Source organism: Pituophis catenifer, unplaced genomic scaffold, assembly GCF_029215685.1.
Source record: "Pituophis catenifer annectens isolate HBS135680 unplaced genomic scaffold, rPitCat1.0.hap2 SCAF_1, whole genome shotgun sequence".
Lineage (NCBI taxonomy): Eukaryota > Metazoa > Chordata > Lepidosauria > Squamata > Colubridae > Pituophis > Pituophis catenifer.
In genome coordinates, this window is record NW_027256881.1 from 102,228,573 (window position 1) to 102,248,172 (window position 19,600).

General features: G+C 36.2%; 1 protein-coding gene across 1 annotated transcript; it reads left to right on the forward strand.

Annotated features, from left to right (window-relative positions):
* Window positions 1-5,077: 5,077 nt before the first annotated feature.
* BEND3 (BEN domain containing 3) lies at window positions 5,078-15,545 on the forward strand. Its single transcript, XM_070953624.1, has 3 exons — window positions 5,078-5,122; window positions 7,312-7,523; window positions 12,425-15,545. The coding sequence occupies exons 1-3, from the start codon at window positions 5,080-5,082 to the stop codon at window positions 14,633-14,635; spliced, it is 2,466 nt and encodes an 821-aa protein (XP_070809725.1). The 5' UTR covers window positions 5,078-5,079; the 3' UTR covers window positions 14,636-15,545.
* The last annotated feature ends 4,055 nt before the right edge of the window (window positions 15,546-19,600 follow it).

Genomic DNA, 19,600 nt, shown 5'->3' on the forward strand with positions numbered 1-19,600 from the left:
TCTTCGCACCCCAGTTTACTTTAGACAAAGGTTTTGCGACAACCCTGACCTGGATCTGGGGTCTCCAACCTTGGCAACTTTAAGCCTGGAGGACTTCAACTCCCAGAATTCTGGGAGTTGAAGTCCTCCAGGCTTAAAGTTGCCAAGGTTGGAGACCCCTGACCTGGATGACTGAGAATCTACAGACTTTTAGGTTACTTTCCTTTCCTGGACCAGTTTTCCTGACCTAAATACAGTGGTGGGATTCAAATAATTTAACAGCCGGTTCTCTGCCCTAATGATTTCTTCCAACAACCAGTTCACCAAACTGCTCAGAAGGTTAACAACCGGTTCGCCCGAAGTGGTGCGAAGTGGCTGAATCCCGCCACTGTCTAAATAGTTCTTTCGGGATAAGCGCTGGGCTTTTTAGTCCTCATGGTCGAATTGGCCAGAGACTTAAGAAATAGCATTCTTAAGAGCAGAGCAAGGTAGATAGGAAGCTCAGAGGAGCAAGCACAGAGGCATGACTTCGAGGCCAACTTTTATGACAAATGAGCCTGTTCTATCCATAGATGGAACCTGACGTAAGAGAGAACCTGCTGAAAGAATACTGCAAGATGGTGCTGGCAGAAATAGGGACTTGGTAGGGAGGATTGGAAGCAGTGGGGTAAATTTGAGATGTTGCTGACTCCAGAGAATAGGAGAGGGGATGAACAAGCATAGTTGGTGCTCCACTGCCCCCGGTTGTTGAACCATCTGTGCGTTGTCTTGAGAGGGCAGAACAGAGCAGTGAAGGTTTAGTGTCCTGAACCTGCTTTCAGATGCCACACTTCATATGACACATAGGCAAACAATTTGCCCCTTTAGTTCATTGCCCCTGATCGGTCTTTCTGTCCTGAATTCTTTTTACTATTAGCTCAACAGGTGCAAGCTTTTTAGCTGTGGCTGAGATTAGATTTTCATGAGAAGGTGAAGAAAAGAGGACGTCATAAGAGTTGTTGCTTGAGGCTCCCCAATAGGGATCTGCATTAGCTTTTCCAAAGAGTAGGACACAATTTAATTCCTTAGGAAGCCATGAAAATTTCATGTGGCAAAAAAGCATCTTCACTTGCTTGTTTTTGGTGCGTAGAGATAGCTGTTATTTCGACTAAGCAAGTGAATGTGGCTACTTCTTGCAACTGTCATTTCGTTTGGTGATCAGATAGTCACCCAGTAGCTATCATCATCACTACTGGAGAGAACAATGTTGTTGTTTTTAATTTGTGGGGTACACACCTAAGAGACTAAAGCTACTTGGGAATTACTTTGTTGTGACAGCTAATGTTCATAAGCATCCCTTATTCAGGTAAATGCCAGTGGTAGGGTAAACTGGAATGGCAAGGGAAGTAATGCCTCAGACAGCTGGCTTTTCCCCCCTTGTCCTCTTATACTTTATTATTTATACTTATCTTTATTATTCTGTAAATTTATGATAGTATATTGTAGCAGCAGTGACACCATAAGAATATAGAAGAGATTTTGGATAATGGAAACTGGCTAATGATAGGCCTCTTTACATATTACAGATGTTAATACCTTCACAGCATTTATAATAATGTAAGCATGAATAGGATTACAGTCATAATTGCTTGCTGCACACATTTATGAAAGTGTTTTGTAGCAATTCATAATATTATATTGGATAATATGGAACCATGGATGGATCCTTTCACTATCACATGTGCACAAGTCCATAATCTAAGGAATTGCATTATAATACTTAGTCATAAGACATTATTCTCAAAAAGAAATGGTTTACTGTTAATGCCCTTTAAAATTCTTTGTAAACCCCACAGTTGGCATCATTTTACTTTCCTTTTTAGTGGTAATTTTATTAAGAATTATAATTACAATAGCAAACAACCTGAAACAAACTAAAAAAACTAAAAGAATAAAAAAAGTGTAGAAAAGAAAGAAGAAAATGAAAAATTGAGAACCAGAAAAGGAAAAAAAAAAAAGAATATAGCAAAGAAAAAGAAAAGAAAAAATATATAATAACGAAATGACTTCCCATATTCATCGCAAGTATAAATAATTTTAGGAACTTATCATCTCTTAAAATATAGCAAATGATTTCTTATTCCCATATCTAATATCTTTATAAATAAATCCAGCTTACAACCATTTCTTTAGTGACCGAAGTTACAAAGGAAAAGAAAAAGTGATTTATGGTTGTTTTTCACATGACCGCTCCAGCATCCCCATGGTCACATCATCAAAATTTGGATGCTTGGGAACTAGCTCATATTTAGCTAGTTAAATATGCTAACTAGCTCTATGGTTGCTGTGCCCCTGGGTCATATTATCACCACTTGCAACCTTCTGATAAACAAAGTCAATGGGGAAGCCAAATTCACTTTACAACCATGTTACTTTGCAATTTCAGTTATTCACTTAACAACGGTGGCAACAAAGGTCACAAAATGAGACAAAACTCACATAACTGTCTTACTTAGCAACAGAAATTTTGGGCTCAATTATCATAAATTAAGGACTACCTGTATTAGCCTTGATCAAATAAAACAGCTTTATATTTCTTCTAGTAATCATAATCTTTAGTCCATTCAAATTTGATTTCATTTTTTTTTTTTTGTCCCTTCTCATAAAATTCTTCAAAACTTTTAACGAGCCTCTTTTGTAAATCCAGTATCGGAAAATTATACAGGCCAGTCTTTGTTGTTTGTATTTTTTTTTTTTATTAAGACATCAGCCGGTTTCTTTTGTGTATCTAATGTAATATCTTTTTCCATGTCACTCTGATAGCCTATTATATTAAAATCCACTTTAAACTTAGTCTTGATTTTGTCAACTAGAACTTGTTCCTCTTCCATAACATCTTTTAGACACAGTCTATTTGTAGCTGCAGACACTATTAAAATTAACTTTTGGGTCAATTGTTTAAAAATATCCTTCAATACATCCAATCTTAAGATATTTTGCTTTACTCTGTACCTGTAAGTTGAATTTAACTGTTCCTCTCCTTTAATTGTAATCTCTAGTTCCTTCTAGTTCCCTCTAGTGTTTCAATTTTTAAAGACTTACTTTATTACAGGTAGTCCTTGACTTATGACCATAATTGAGCAGGAATTACTGTCATAAGTAATAACAGTAATAAATCAAGACACTCTAATGACTGGAAGTAATTTTCCATCATTTTTTGCAGCTGTCGTTAAGTAAACACTGTGGTTGTTAAGTGAATGCTGCAGATGTTAAGCAAACACAACTTTTGTTAAGCATGCCCATTCATTTGAATGGGCATTTTTTGCCAGAGCCCTGCAAAAATATATCATGAATGATTGGAATACTGTGACTGGTCATAAAGTTGGTTGGCTGACATGTCATTTGATCTCAGGGAGGGCAGCATGATCATTTATGACAGAAATTATAAGGGGTTTGCACCCATTCCATGGCTGCCATAACTTCAAATGGTCATAATATGGCCATTAAAGTGAGGGTTACTATTTTGTTTTATTTTTTAATTCAAAAGAAAAGAATTTTTCCGTAGGAAGGATTTTGTATTAATAATTTTATTAATTCCAAATCTTATTTCAAATTTATCTGCTTCCTTAGTTCATTTGTAACTTTCTAAAATCAAAATTTTAATTACCCTTTTGCTGTTTTGGTATATTGGTGCTATAACTAATGTACCTAAAATCTCCCTTCAAGAATAGGTGAAATTGAAGAATAAAATGGACTGAAATAGTGTATGTGTAGACCAGGAGGGAAAGCATAGATTTTTTTGTGCACACTATACACTTTTGTTTCTCATGAATGGAAGTCTGATCGCTTAAATAAAGCTTGAGAAAAACAAGGAAACATCAATGAATGAATCTAGTTTTATTTTTTAAATAGCCAAATGGACGTGCATTTAGATAAACAAACTACTGGTCTATATTATGTCCCATAGTCTAAGAACATATTAGCCTATTTCCATCAACAGTTATGTCAAATTCTGGTGACATTTCAACCAACTGTTCTACTCTATTTAAATAAAATTAGAAAGTGCTTATTTAGTGTCAAAGCAATGACAAATGTGTATACCTTCATATGCAATAACCTCATAGTCATTGAGCAAGTAAAGGCTTCCCACTGATGATTTGATATCAGACATGATTTTCCTTACTAGAAAAAAAGGAGGGGATATTTGCAATTGTTTCCTTCCCTGTTTATTTAAAACACACATAAAGGGATGTTATTTTAAGTTGTAATAAATGAAAAAGAATGCACTTAAAGCAGTTGCAGAGGATTGGAAGATGCACAGCCACCGACTATTTCTATTGAATACTTTTGTTTGTTTCAGATATTGGAAAGAATTGATCTCAACAGCTAGGACCCATGGCAGCCTAAGTAATTAGAATGAATATAAGATGATCCTTTTTCTTACAAAGAACTAATTGTTCCAAAGAAATTTAATAGATCAAATGCTAAGATTTCCAATCCAATGTTAGTTTCTTGAATGCAGAGTTCTTTTTATGGAAATAATTGCTCCAAATCTCCTTTGTCTTTACTTAAAAGCTACTCTAAAAAGCTTGATATTCCTGTAATAAAATTAGAAATAGGATAAAAAGAAAAAAAAATATCTTCCCTCCATCCCCCACTAACTTTCATTGTGGAAAATCAATTTAACTGAAATGACTTTAATGGAAGAAGTCTCACTCTCAGAAGACTCAGTTGGATCCAAGTCTATCATGAATACTATTAATGTCTTCTGCTTAGATTAGGAGTATCTGTGTTGCTAGTCTCTGAAAGAACCAACACACCAACAACAGCTTTGATGAAATCTGACACTATTGTAATTTTACATTCTTAATAGTAATATTAATTCATGACCCAAGCAACATATTTTATATTTTATACTAGCCTGCCAAACTGCACAAGCAAACGTTGTCCTTGCATAGAATTACAGTATATTCATTGTTGCCTAAAACTTAAGTATGGCCTACAACTTGATGTACATCTTACTTATGCACCAGAAATGCTACATTTTTGTCATGGATTTACATTGTGCTTACATTTTATCTTCTATTTTTTTCTTGTTCTATTAATACAGAGGAACAGAATATGGATTCAGCTGAATTATTTGATGATGAAGATAATACTGATGGTACTGTTCTTTAAATATATTTCCTTATCAAATTATAATATTTATGTAATTAAAGCCAATATTTATTATGATGTAAGTATTGTAACAATGAATTGGGCAGTTTAATGTATAAATGTTATTTTTTTCACTCTCCTATTAATTTTTTTAAAATTATTCTAACATGTACATTGTGAGAAAATGGAGATTTTATACATGTTCAGTTCTAAATAAAAATAGATGATAACCAAACACTTTTATTATGAGAAAGTCTTAGCAAAATTATGATTGGAAGGTTCACTGGTTCTTGATCATTCTACTGTACTATAACAGCAATATGAAATATGCCTGAAGTCAAATGTAAAAAATATTTTCAATCTGAAGGTCAAAGTGAGTCCAGATAAGATTTGAGGAGGGTCATAGCCCCAAAGAGATAGGACCATATTTCAGATGGCAACACCATCTTACTATAGACATATAATCTCTAGCATACATTCATAAGCGAGACATTGAATTCATAGATTAGTATTTGCATATTCATTGTAATCGTTGTCATAGGAGAGTGATTTAAAGCCTGATTGAAGCTGGTATGGGAGTGGTTTTTAGAGGAAGGTTGCAGTTTTTGAAGTTGAAAGGTTAGATTTTTTTTTTTCTTTCCTTCAATGCCCCCTGTCTTTTCCATTATTATTAGCATAACATATTGCCAGTAACTGAATTTGATGTAAAACCTTGCAGAGATTGTAAAATTCTCCCTTTTATCCTTTCAGGGTTTCTTTATTTTTTTTAATCAGTTTTTTCCTATGGAGGGGAAAGGGTAGGGTTTGAAAAGAAGGAATGGGTCTCCTAGATGTTTTTCAGACAAGTTGAAGTCAACCATGTGGTTGCACAGATGTGCACACCCTTCAACTAATATTTTGAAGCACCTTTTGATTTTATGACAGCATTCAGTGTTTCGGAGTAGAAGCCTATCAGCATGGCACATCTTGCCTTTTGAATCTTTGCCCACTCTTCCTTGCAAAAGCGCTCCAAATCTGCCAGATTTTGAAGACATCTCCTGTGCACAGCCCTCCTACAAATCACCCCACAAATTTTCAACTGGGTTCAGGTCCAAGCTTTGGCTTCATTATTCCAAAACTTTGATCTGTTGGTAAAGCCATTTGTTTGTTGATTTGGAGGTATGCTTTGGATGATTATTGTGTTGAAAGGCGAAATTCATCATCAGCATTTTAGCGGCAGCCTGAAGATTTTGTGTCAAAATTGACTGATTATTGAACTGTTCATAATTTCTTCCACCTTCACTAAAGCCCCAGTTCCAGCTGAATAAAAGCAGCCCTAAAGCAGAGTGCTGTCCACCACCATGTTTCACTGTGGGCATGGTGAACTTTTGGTGATGCACAGTGTTGTTTTTGCACCAAATACGCTTTTGGGAATTATGGCTAAAAGGTTCAACCTTGGTCTCATCAAACCATAAACTTGGAAATTGTTTTGTATCCTTCTCTTGACTGATACGTTCCAACAATGAGATCCATTTGATGCTTTGTAAGCTCTTTGCAGACCAGGCCTTTTGCTGTAAGAGGCAACTGAATAAATGTCAGAAAAATCCTACTAAAACAGCTGAACTTTATATGGGCTTGATCAGAATAACTTGAATTGATGGTCCCTGTGTACTGACTATTATTTACCATCAGTTTGAATGTGATTGGTTAATTCTGAACACAACTACATTCCTACTTATAAGAGGATGTTATACATATTATTGTACATTTTTATTGTTATTTCCCCAGAAAAAAAGATTTCAGTTTGTTTTTCAGTTGAATTATACAGCTTATATATTACGGTAAGGGTGGAAAAAATTCTGAAGTGATTTATCTTAGCCTGATTATATTACATCTGAAAAATCTGGCATTTTAACAGGGGTGTATAGACTTTTTATATCCAGTATATGTATGAGTGTATACAATACCCTCGTTCTATTCTCTTCAGGTAAGGCAACATAATACAAAGTGCAGAAAAGCCCTTCTCCACCCCCACCCCCCAAAAAAGAAAAGAAATGCAGAAAAGCAAAGAAGTGGAAATCTAAGTAAGCTGATCTTACCCCTCCACCATTCATTATATTTTTTATATCCAGTGTATATCATATCAAAACACGTGCCTGGAATTAGTAGTTTATGAATTTCCTGTAATGTCTGTGTTACTATTTTTCTTTAAATTAGGTATTAAAAATAATATGAAAGGAGAAACTGATAAAGAAGATGAGGTGCTAGACTGCTCTGTGATTTCAAGACCTGAAAAAAATTCACTGGATGGTTTAATAACTTGCCTACAAGACATCAACAAACGAAAACGAACCTCATTTGTTTTGGATGGTTCAGGAAACCACAAAGAAATCCTGTCAAGTGTGAAAAAAAGAAGCATTACACAAGAGGTAACTTCTTGCATGTAGCATTTTAAATGTATTGTTTTATCCTTCTGGGATTATTGATAAATATACATTTATGATATACATTTATATCAACAGTGAAGTGTATTTCTTCAGACTGAAATAATTTTTGCTGTGAAGTTCAGTTGTCGCATTATGGAAGAAACTACTGTATAAATAGTATATTCAAAAGTTCAAAAGACAAGATTCAAAACAGAGTTTTAAAACTTATTAGATAACATTTATTTAATACATGAAGTGCACTACATTAAAGCAGATTTTATATATTCAAACTAGTAATTTATATAATATGTCTGTTTCTTCATATTTTTATCATTATTTATTGTAATTATGGCTGAAATTAGAATAAACAGGTTTTATCAATATACAAAGTTTAAGTAAGTATCTGACATTGTTTTGTGCAACTGCTCCTCAAAGATTAATCATTGCTCTTATATGTTGAGCCTTGATATATATACAATCTTGGGTTAGTGAAAATAAATGGGAATATTTCAGCTATTTTTTCTGGGACAATAAAACTTATTTCCTTGTGTTTTTAAGAGTGAATGTTCAGTGCATGTTTGCCTTTGCAATATTGAATAAGCATTAGGCTAGTAAAAAAAAATACCATCAGATTTTAAAGTGTGAATATTCACATATGTTTTTATGTTTTCCATTTTACAATTTGATATTGATGTGAGACAAAATGTGTTTGCAAAATATAGAAATCTGTTGTATACTGAATTACTGAAGACACACAAACAATGCAAAATATTAGTATGAATTATGACCTCCTAGATGAAGAAATTCAAAAAATAATGTATATCAGATACAAATTTATATAAGCATTTTGCATTATTTTGATGTCTTCATTAACTCAATATTGCCATCTGCAGCTTCTTTGACATTTCCTGTATTTCCTTTACCAGAAGATAGTTATTTACAAAGGGATACCAATTTGGACATCATATTAATTCAGTTGTTATACATGATAGCTTAGATTTAAAGGTTCATTGAAGGACTTCTGTTCATGAAAATCATTATATTGAATGGGGGATGCCAATAATTAAAGGAAATAAATAAAGGAAATAATTTTCTAGATTCTTACATATATATTCACTGTTCCAGTGGGAAATCTAACCTTACAGATAGGTGAAACAAAGGTACTCTGAAAGAGCAGAGTAAAAATAAGTCACATTTTTTTCCTGCTGGTGATATTAATTAGGATCCAAGCAAATCAGTCTGATATGTGAAATATCTGAAATGCAGATTGTTTGAAAGGAGCACTTTACGAAGCGTGTTAGCATGAACAAAACATTTCTCCTTTAACAGTTAATAGTAATAGCAATAGCACTTAGACTTATATACCACTTTACAGTGCTTTTCAGCCCTCTCTAAACCGTTTACAGAGTCAGCATATTGCCCCTAACAATTTGGGTCCTCATTTTACCCACCTTGGAAAGATGGAAAGCTGAGTCAACCTTGAGCCTGGTGAGATTTGAGCTGCCAAATAGCAGGCAACTGGCAGGCAGCAGAAGTAGCCTGTAGTACTTCACTCTAACCACTGCACCATCGTGGCTTGTTGTTCTCTCCAGAAAGCTTGATGTCGCTGCTTCGATGGATTTGCCAATTGATTGTGCATGTAAAATACACTGTTTCGTGTAGTAGTTAAGGTACTGGACTAGAAACCAGGAGACTGTGAGTTCTAGTTCTCTCTTAGATGTGAAAGCCAACTGAATGATTTTGAGTCACCTTATCCCACCGATGTCAAACTCCGTAGTCATCACGTGAAGTTTTGTGACATTTTTTCCATTCGCGGAGCTGGGGCGGGCGTAGCCTGCATGTGATGCATCCAGCCTGCGTGCCACCAGTTCGACACCCCTGCCTCAGCCCAACCATCTCAGCCCAACCACCTTACATGGTAGTTGTTGTATGGAAAATTGTAGGGGGGAGCATTATATAAATCCCTTTTCTTCAGAATAAAAGGATGATGAAGATGATAATGATAGGTGTATTCAAGCAACACTTCCACAGGTACTGGGGAAAAGCTTGAATCAACTGTGGCAAGTCTTTCAGAGGACTAAGCTGTTTTAATGCTTCCGAGAAGAAATGTTTTGCTTCTGTCTATATGTTTTATGATGTGATATGTTTTATACAACCATAATTTATTTAGATGTATACTTTTCCATATTATCTCACAATGCTCAGGGTAGCTTCCAATAATAAAATCACAATTAAGATAATATTAGAATTTTGAACATTAAAATAACCTTAAACATTATTGTTAAAAATATAAAAGTTCTAAAAATATTTAAGGTCAAATCTAGCAGGATCATTTAAATTTAACAGAACACTTTTCCCTTGAACTCTAATGCTGTGGAGAAGGTTAGGCTTAGAAAAAACAAATAGCTCAGAATTACTCAATGAGTTCCTAGGTAGCTTTAAACATGTGTCACCTTGGCACTAATCTGACAGTGGTTTTCATACTTGGGTCATGATAAGCCTAGAAGACACAAAATTCATACCATTACCCTGCAGAGGGATTTATGATTAATAAGAAATGGGGAAGGATTGAGAGGAAAGGAGAAAATTATAAGGATCAGACTGGAAGGGAAAAGCAGATGGACTGTGATTATTAACTTGGAGCACCTGCACTAAGCCACCATATCCTGTTTTGCAACTTGCAGTATATTTAGACAAATTTAAGAGAAGATAACTTAGGGTCAGGTAAGGGCTCCCCCATCCCCTCTCAACATTGATGAATAAGATTCAGTGCTTTTGATGCATCCCAAAATTGGGAGTAACTAATTTGCAGTTTGAGTAGCTGGTTCATACTGCTGGCTCATGTTCAGTTTATTGTGAATACCTCACTCATTTTCTGATGTAGTGCTTCAAGCTGCAAATCACATATTTTATATTTGTGCCCTATATTTTTTATTGTAGAAATGAAATTGTAGAATCTTATATTTCTATCTGTTTAAGAACCTTTCTGTTTTCAGTTCTCCAACTTGTTCAGATTCTGCTTGAATTCCAGCAGGATGGAGTTGCTATTGTATGTTGTAGTTTCATGAATATTCTGATAATATCCTTTGCTCTGAACAGGGTTGGATTTCCTCTGAAGCAAACAGTGTGCAATGTGAGAGTCCATTGGATTATATCTAGTTTGGTGAAAAGAAGGACGGGGGGTGACATGATAGCAGTGTTCCAATATCTCAGGCGCTGTCACAAAGAAGACAGAGTCAAACTATTCTCCAAAGCACCCAGTGGTGGGTTGCTACCGGTTCAGTCCGATTCTTGTGAACCGGTAGTAACAGCGGCAGGAGGCTCCGCCCACCCGCCTGGATGTCATCACAAGTGATCTGCGCATGTGCAGAAGCTTCTGCGCATGCGCAGAAGTGTGCATACACAAGTGAAGCAAGTGAACGCACACAATCCCATTGAGAACTGGTAGCGAACGTAAGTGGAACCCACCCCTGAAAGCACCTGAGGGTAGGACAAGAAGCAATGGGTGGAAATTAATCAAGGAAAGAAGCAACTTAGAAATAAGGAGAAATTTCCTGACAGTTAGAACAATTAATCAGTGGAACAACTTGCGTCCAGAAGTTGTGAATACTCCAACACTGGAAGTTTTTAAGAGGAGATTGGGTAACCATTTGTCTGAAGGGGTGTAGGATTTCCTGCCTAAGCAGGGGGCTGGACTAGAAGATCTCCAAGATCTCTTCCAACTCTGTTATTCTGTTGTTATATGGATAGCAAATATAGGTCTTTATCATTCTGTTCTGTTCTTTCATAGCTACTGCTAGAGTAGCAGATAGAGGCTGTGGACAGAAAAGCCTTTGGGCAGTTGTGATTATTTCTCAGTTGAACACCTTGGACCTAGAAGCATTCAAGACCATAACTCATAATCTTGTCCTCTCCAGAATAGATTATTGCAATTTACTTTATGTAGCGCTGTCCTTGAAGACAATTCAGGTGCCACAAAATGCAACTGTTTGCTAGCCCGTCCAACAAATTAATTCCTACTTTGCAGTAGTTGCAGTGGTTAATAATACACCTTTGAGCCCAATTCAGGGTTGCTAAGAAGTCCTTTACAATTTGGGTCTTCTGTTACTTTTAGCATCTTCTCCAGGGAGACTCTGCCTGCCATATGCAGTCTAACCAGGAGACACTGCTCTTCCTTCAGAGATCAAGTGGGTTGTGATCTAGATGATCTTATCAGTGGCGTTGAAAATGTTTGATTCTAAAAGGCAGAAGTTATCTACCACTTGAATATCTTCATTGCCAAATCTAATATTTTATGGACATTTCATTTGAATTCCATAAGTACTAGTGGTACTAATATCATTTTTTTTCTTGCCCCTTCTAGTTTTTGGAATAGTACCTCAGATCATTGAGCATAAACAAGCATGCATTTATGGACAGATATGCAAGTGTTACCTAGATACATTTATAGGAGGAAAATTTCTTGGGAATCTGTTTTAGCCGGCAATCTTAAGTTGACAAGATAGAGAAGCAATATTACATGGAATTTTAATATATGTTTCTTCTGTTATTCTGTTAAATAATTAATTTTGTTTTATTGTTTGAATATCAACACATTCAGGATTGTCTTCTGATCTAAATAGTAAGCAGTAACAAATGCCTACTAAAATAATATTCTGGTTAATGCTAGTTAAATTAAGATTAATTTAGTTGCACTTAGTCAATAGATATAATAATTTATGATTTAATGGAATGTTATTGACTTAGAACTAAGTTCAACTAACCTAATCTACAACTGATCTTATGACAAATTAAATTAAATCAATGCATTGTTTAAATTCAGATAATGTATTACTTGTTCGTTAAGGATGTTAAGAATTTATTCAAAAGTATTTTAAACTAATGACCTGTTTGTTTATTGAAAGGATCAGACCTCAAACTTGAAATGCAGAGATGGATTGCATACTCAGGAAGATGCTGAACAGCCAAGCAAGAGCAAAAATTCCAGTTTAACATGGATTTGTGAAGAAACTTTGAATAACACAGTTATGCCTTCATATAAGAAACCTCTTTATGGGATCTCTCACAAAATTACAGAGAAGAAGACCTTGCCAGGAACAGAACAGTTTACCACCTTTGAGTTATTTGAAAAGATTAATCCTAGCAGTCCCTCCAATCTTAGGACTTTGAGTGAGCAGCGGAAAAGAGAAACAAGCAATATTACTGCCGAATCTGATTCAAATATCTATTCTTTAATACAAAAAATGTTTTATACACTGAATACATTAAATTCTAACATGACTCAACTGCATAGCAAAGTAGATCTGCTGTCACTAGAAGTCAGTAGAATTAAGAAACATGTCAGCCCAATAGATGCTGTTGCAGAATTCAAGCCCCCTCCTGAGTATCAACTGACTGCCTCAGAACTCAAACAGATTATGGATCAAAGTACATCAGGTGGTGATCTGGCTTGCCGATTACTTGTACAACTTTTTCCAGAACTCTTTAGTGAGGATGAATTAAGTAAGGCCTGCACCACATGTGGTTATCTTAACAAAAAGAAACTTGAATCACTTCATCTGCAGCTTATCCGAAATTATGTGGAAGTCTGTTATCCATCTGTGAAAAACCCTGCTGTTTGGCAAGCAGAATGTTTGCCTCAGGTCAATGACTTTTTCAATAGTTTTTGGGCTCAGAGAGATATGGAAAATAGTCAACCAGATGTACAGTCCTCCAGTTTTTATGAGTCTGATCATATTAATGATAATGATGATGATGAAATTCTACCTATTGATAGAAATACTTCTGTTGCCTCAGAATGGGTATTTGATGCTCAGGATATAAATGAATTTTTAGATGAAGCATCATCTCCTGGAGAATTTTGTGTGTTTTTGCTACACAGATTGTTTCCAGAACTCTTTGATCATAGAAAATTGGCTGAAAGATACAGCTGTTATGGAGAGTGTGGAAAACAAGAACTTGATCCACAGCGACTTCAAGTAATCCGCAGATATACAGAGATATACTTTCCTGCTATGCAGGAGAGAAAGGCTTGGTTACAGCATTGTGTTCAGCGAATAAATGATGAACTTGAAAGCATGTATATGGATGACAGTGAGAATGAACAGATAAGAGATGATTGCTACGATTCTTCAAGTTTGCCTGATGATGTGTCAGTTATAAAAGTAGAAGATAATTTTGAATATGAAAGACCGGGTAGAAGATCAAAAAAGATTTGGCTTGTTCCCATAGACTTTGATAAACTTGATATTCCTTCCCCTGATTTTGATGTTCCTGTCTCAGATTATCTGTTAAGTAAAGAGCAGCTTAAGAATATATATGAAAGTAGCTTGTCTATAGGTAATTTTGCTTCTCGATTGCTAGTTCACTTATTTCCTGAATTGTTTACTCCTGAAAATTTAAGGAAACAATACAATTGTAGTGGCTCACTAGGCAAAAAACAACTTGATCCTATTAGAATTAAATTGATTCGACACTACGTGCAAATGCTGTATCCAAGAGCTAAGAATGATAGAGTATGGACACTGGAATTTGTTGGGAAACTGGATGAAAGATGTCGTCGGAGAGATACTGAACAGAGGCGCACATACCAATTGCAGCGAAAAGTCCATGTACCGGGACCTGACAGGAGAGAATTCCTGACCTATGCAATAAATCCAGAACGATTTAAAGAGGAATTTGAAGGGCCACCATTGCCTCCCGAAAGAAGCAACAAAGACTTTTGCAAGATACCACTTGAGGAACTTATTGTTCCTCCACCAGACTTTTCTGTGCCTTCTCTATATTTGCTGTCTGATAAAGAGGTAAGAGAGATAGTACAACAAAGTCTTTCAGTTGGTAACTTTGCTGCCAGACTCTTAGTAAGACTTTTTCCAGAGCTTTTTACTTCAGATAACCTCAGACTGCAATACAACCATTCAGGGGCTTGTAACAAGAAGCAGCTTGATCCTGTCAGACTGAGACTCATCCGCCATTATGTTGAAGCTGTTTATCCTGTTGAAAAGATGGATGAAGTTTGGCATTATGAATGTATACCAAGCATTGATGAAAGATGCAGACGTCCAAATAGAAAAAAATGTGACATATTGAAAAAAGCCAAGAAAGCAAAAAAGTGATATTTTAAGTTTCCAAAGATGGTGACTTCAGTTATTTTGAAGTAGCTTGAGAGGTCAATTGGTTTAGCACTAGGACAACTGATCAATACATTTTTTCTTTCATATGTGTTTACACATGCAGGAATGGGTAAGAAGTTGGAAGTTATAATCCAGTGAGAGTCTCTTTTAAAAGCCCTACTGAAACAAATGCATATGGCGGAAAAATATATTTTATAACTCCATTTTAGTATGCCTTTATGTAGCTTAGATTTCTTGCTGTTTTTTTTCAGTTACCACCTAACTAAACTGGATCACAAGGAACCACAAATTATTAAGAGTTACTCTAATAATATATCATCTAAATATAATATTCATCAGTGGAAATAATTAGATGTTATTTTTTAATTAATTTTAAATAGTAATTAACTTCTTTAAGACAGTTCTCAATAGGGACCTTTATCATTTGAAAATAAATCAATTTTTAAATATTTCAAATCTCCAATTTTAAAATGTTATACCTCTTTACAAAGAATGGAAAATCACAACAATTTCTATGTTTATGGATACTCCTTATATCAAGTCTGAATATTAGGAAAGGAAAAATTTCAAAATCAAGTTATTACTTTTTAAAAATAATTTTTCATTTTGTAGTTGATTTGGTGTAAAAATTAAAATTATAATCATGGGGTTATTTAATGAGTGTTTATGTTAAGATTGTAGTATTGATTTCATTTTTTATTCATATAAATTATTGTTTTCTGTATAATCTTGATAACAGAACTACTGGTATGCGTGGAGATTGTGAAATATAGAATCTTACTCTGTATCAGTAAAAGTGGTGCTATTACCTATTATACTCACTACTTCAAAAAAATACTTGAATTGAGGAATGTGCAAAACACTTAAGTCCATATTATTTTTATCAGTTAAATTACTGCAGCTTTTAAACTGTTGAAAATATTAAATATACTATATTTTTATTTGAATTATATACTAAGCTCTATCGTATGTTGATTAGTATCTTCAAATACAGTGACACCCAAATAATTTCATTATAACAATGATTATAATTTTTTCTTTAATCATTGTTTAGTTGATCAAAAACATTGATTATATAGTTCCACTAAATACATGTTCAGTAAACATTAAAATATTTTTGTTTTTTTTCCTGAAGAGTATTACATTGTGTCACAATGTGTTACATTGTGTTTTTTCTTTTACTGCAAGTCATGAAATTAACATAACAGAATAAAATCATATTCCCAGATTGACATTTCCTTGTATGTGCTGGGTTGGATTAGATCCAAGCAAAGGTAACAGTACTTCAGTCCCACTGAAATCAGTCATGACTAGCAAGTTCCAGTAACTTGTTCCATGGATTTTTACAAGACTTCCAGATTCAATCCACTGATTTTTTCCCCTCAAATACCCATAAATTGGTTTAGAAAAAGAAACTGATCCTTGCTTGTGGATTTGCTGTTCCCCTGAATCCTGTAAATTGCATATATGACGATCAGTGTGTACACTTGAATGCTCTAGTAGAATGCTTGTTCAATGCTAAGGATGATGTCATTTATTTCTAGTATTACATATTTCTAGTATGACAGACTTGTTCCACTTGCAAATTATGTACCGTATTTTCGGAGTATAAGACGCACCTTCCCCCCCCCCAAAGGTAAAAATTTAGGTGTGTCTTATAAATAAATAAATAAATAAATAATTTTATTTCTATACCGCCCTTCTCCCGAAGGACTCAGGGCGGTGTACAGCCTATTTAAAAACACAAAAACACAACAACAATTTAAAATTTAAAATCATTAAATAATTAGGCTCCAATTAAAATCCCAGAAATTTAAAATACCCCAATTTAAAACGTTATGTTAATAGCCCTGCCTGGCGGAACAACAGGGTCTTCAGAGCGCAGCGAAACACCCGGAGGTCGGAAATCTTTCGTATTTCGGGGGGCAGTTCATTCCACAGGGCTGGGGCTCCCACAGAGAAGGCCCTCCCCCTGGGTGTCGCCAGCCGACATAACTTGGCTGATGGCACCCGGAGGAGACCCTCTCTGTGGGAGCGGACTGGTCGGTGGGAGGCTATTGGTGGCAGAAGTCGGTCTCGAAGGTACCCGGGTCCTATGCCATGGAGCGCTTTAAAGGTGGTAACCAACACCTTGAATCGCACCCGGAAGACCACTGGGAGCCAGTGCAGCTCGCGCAGGAGGGGTGTCACGTGGGCGCAACGGGTTGCACCCATAACCACCTGCGCGGCCGCATTCTGGACCAGTTGGAGCCTCCGAGTGCTCTTCAAGGGGAGCCCCATGTAGAGAGCATTACAATAGTCCAACCGGGAGGTGACAAGGGCGTGAGTGACCGTGCGCAAGGCGTCCCGATCCAGAAAGGGCTGCAACTGGCGAATCAGGCGAACCTGATAAAAGGCCCCCCTGGCCACGGCCGTCATGTGCTCTTCTAAAGACAGCCGTGCGTCCAGGAGGACACCCAGATTGCGAGCCCTCTCTGTGGGGGGCAAGGATTCACCCCCAATAGTCAGCGATGGCACAGATATACACCGAATGTAGCCCCGCCCACCCACTGACCCCCACCCTTTGGCCTCTGCCTCACAGCAGTTACTTCCTTGCAAGCAAACAGCAAGAAAAAACAGCTCCACAAGTTGATTGGATTGGCCTCTCAGCTGATTTGCTCTCAGCTGTTTTGCTGAGGGCTCTGCTGCTTGCTGCAAAGAGGTAAATTGCTGCAGATTTTTTTTTCCTTGTGCCAATCAAGCTATGCTGAAAACAAAAATGAAAGTAAAGCAGGCTGTTTGCTGCAACGAGGCAAATTGCTGAGGCAGAGGGAGATTTTTTTTTCTTCTTTTCTTCACCAAAAAAGGTTAGGTGTGTCTTATACCCTGGTGCGTCTTATACTCCGAAAAATACAGTAGATAACATATATGCAAACATATATATAGGCCTCTTGGAGCTTTGTCTGTGTCCTCAGGGTCACCTGAGTAGTGCAAATGAGTGTGGTCTTGGAACTGCTGAAAGGACTGCCCCTCTGTTGAGAGGGCTGTTCAGTTTTGACATGGATGGCCTCTTTGACCCCTCTTTAAGAGCCCTCTCAACAGAGGGAGAGGGATATGGCATCATCAGTCTACAACACAGTTCTTTCAGCAGTTCCAAGAAGGTTCCACATCACAGGTGTAATAGTTTTTCCCATTCGCACAGCTGAGGTGGGCATGGCCTGTGTATGACGCATCAGCCTGTGGGCTGCCAATTTGACACCCCTGCTCCACACCCATTTGCGCTACTCAAGTGACCCTGAGGACACAGATAAAGCTCCAAGTGGCCTCAACTACTCTAAAAGAATGCAGAATGTGGCAGAACCTTCAGGACCTGTATTGTTTTCTGAATTTCAAACAAAGCAGCTTTCTGCAAGGAATATAAATCCTTCCATTTCCCACCATCCAGTCAGAGCTGAAGAAGCTTTTTGGATGAGAAACGAAACGTCTTCAAAGAAAAACAAAGTCCAGTTGCCTCTTGAAAAAGCATCTTTGGGATTTCAGTCTGAAAACAGAAAGATGCTTTAGAGCACACAGGAACACAAGCCAGAGCACATGCCTGCAACTCCCTAAACCACAATTATTTTTTCCTAGGATCATTCAACAGGATAGGACAGCTGTGTGCCATTCCAGTAAAAGGCATCATTGTTTGAAGCATTTGCAGGCAGAGCTACCTGAAGCTGCACACTCTGAAGCACCGTTTTGCCTTCTAATTGAAACTGCTGCACAACCCAGTTTGTTGTGGCAGTGAGGTGTTGATAAAAATTACTGTTTGTGACACATTTCTATTTATCCATTTTTATAACATATGTTACTTGGATCTTAATATGTACCACGTCACTTTAGAAAAATGTTTTTGTTTTTTCTGTTCTGAAAATAATGGATTTTTACTGAATTAAAAATAAAGAGGTAAATGGAATTGTGAGGAAAGAAATGGATTGATTAGAACATTTGCTTTCCTAATTTTCTACCAAATTTCTCTCCGCTTTTAAGTCTTACGTGTTGGCTTTAAAATTCACACTGGCTTCAAGTAAAACAGGTGATAATCTTCACAAATATCATGATGCCAATCTGCATCATCTACATCTGTTTCTCAGCTGCCTTATGAAGGTTTCTTCTGTACTGTACTGGACCCTGAGAATCCTAGCTCAGTTTGATGTGGCAGTACCGCACTACTTTTTCCTGGTCTCAGGGCCAGGGGTGATTTCAGCTTTTTCTCTCAAATAGCTTTCTTAACATGCTATATTTGTTAGCTGAATGTACCACTCTTAGAGAGTAAAGAAGAAAATATTTTCTGATTTATAATAAGTCAATAAATGTTAATCTGAACTAAAACGTATACATTTATATAGAGGCATTAATGTTATATCCCTCAATTTAGAAATAACATTTGTTGCTCATCCGAACATGACAAAATCACGTATCAGGTTTTCGGTTCTACTGAACTATGAAAGTGCCGAAAAGCTGTGGCAGAACCTTCAGGATGCATATTGTTTTCTGAATTTCAAACAAAGCATCACTTCTATATTGTGTACTTCCATACTTAATTTTATTTTCCTGCTGGGGTTGCTTCCAATCATCCTGTAATTCCTTCCCTTCCACATATTACTGCAATAAAATAAAAATAAATGTGCTTTTGTTATCTTATTGCTAAAATAGGTACCAGTGAAACTGCAACACAAAATTATTAGTGCGTACAGAATCATTTTGGAAACATTTTAGCTTCCAGTGATCAGCATATCCTTGAAGAGAGCACAAAATGCATTCATACAATTTCTTACATGAAATTTATTGAGCTACAATTAACAATTTTATTTTAATATGGTAACAGGTTTTTAATTCACAAATATACCATTATAAAACAACTCTGTTTCTCTCTATATATATATTTACCTGGTGTATGTATGTATGTATATATATAAAATTTCCCTG

Bases quoted from the DNA above. Each gene is read 5' to 3' on its own strand.
- BEND3 (XM_070953624.1), top strand. From the start codon at position 5,080: ATGGATTCAGCTGAATTATTTGATGATGAAGATAATACTGATG. The intron at 5,123-7,311 runs GTACTGTTCTTT...TCTTTAAATTAG, and splicing joins TGATGAAGATAATACTGATG to GTATTAAAAATAATATGAAA. The intron at 7,524-12,424 runs GTAACTTCTTGC...GTTTATTGAAAG, and splicing joins AAAGAAGCATTACACAAGAG to GATCAGACCTCAAACTTGAA.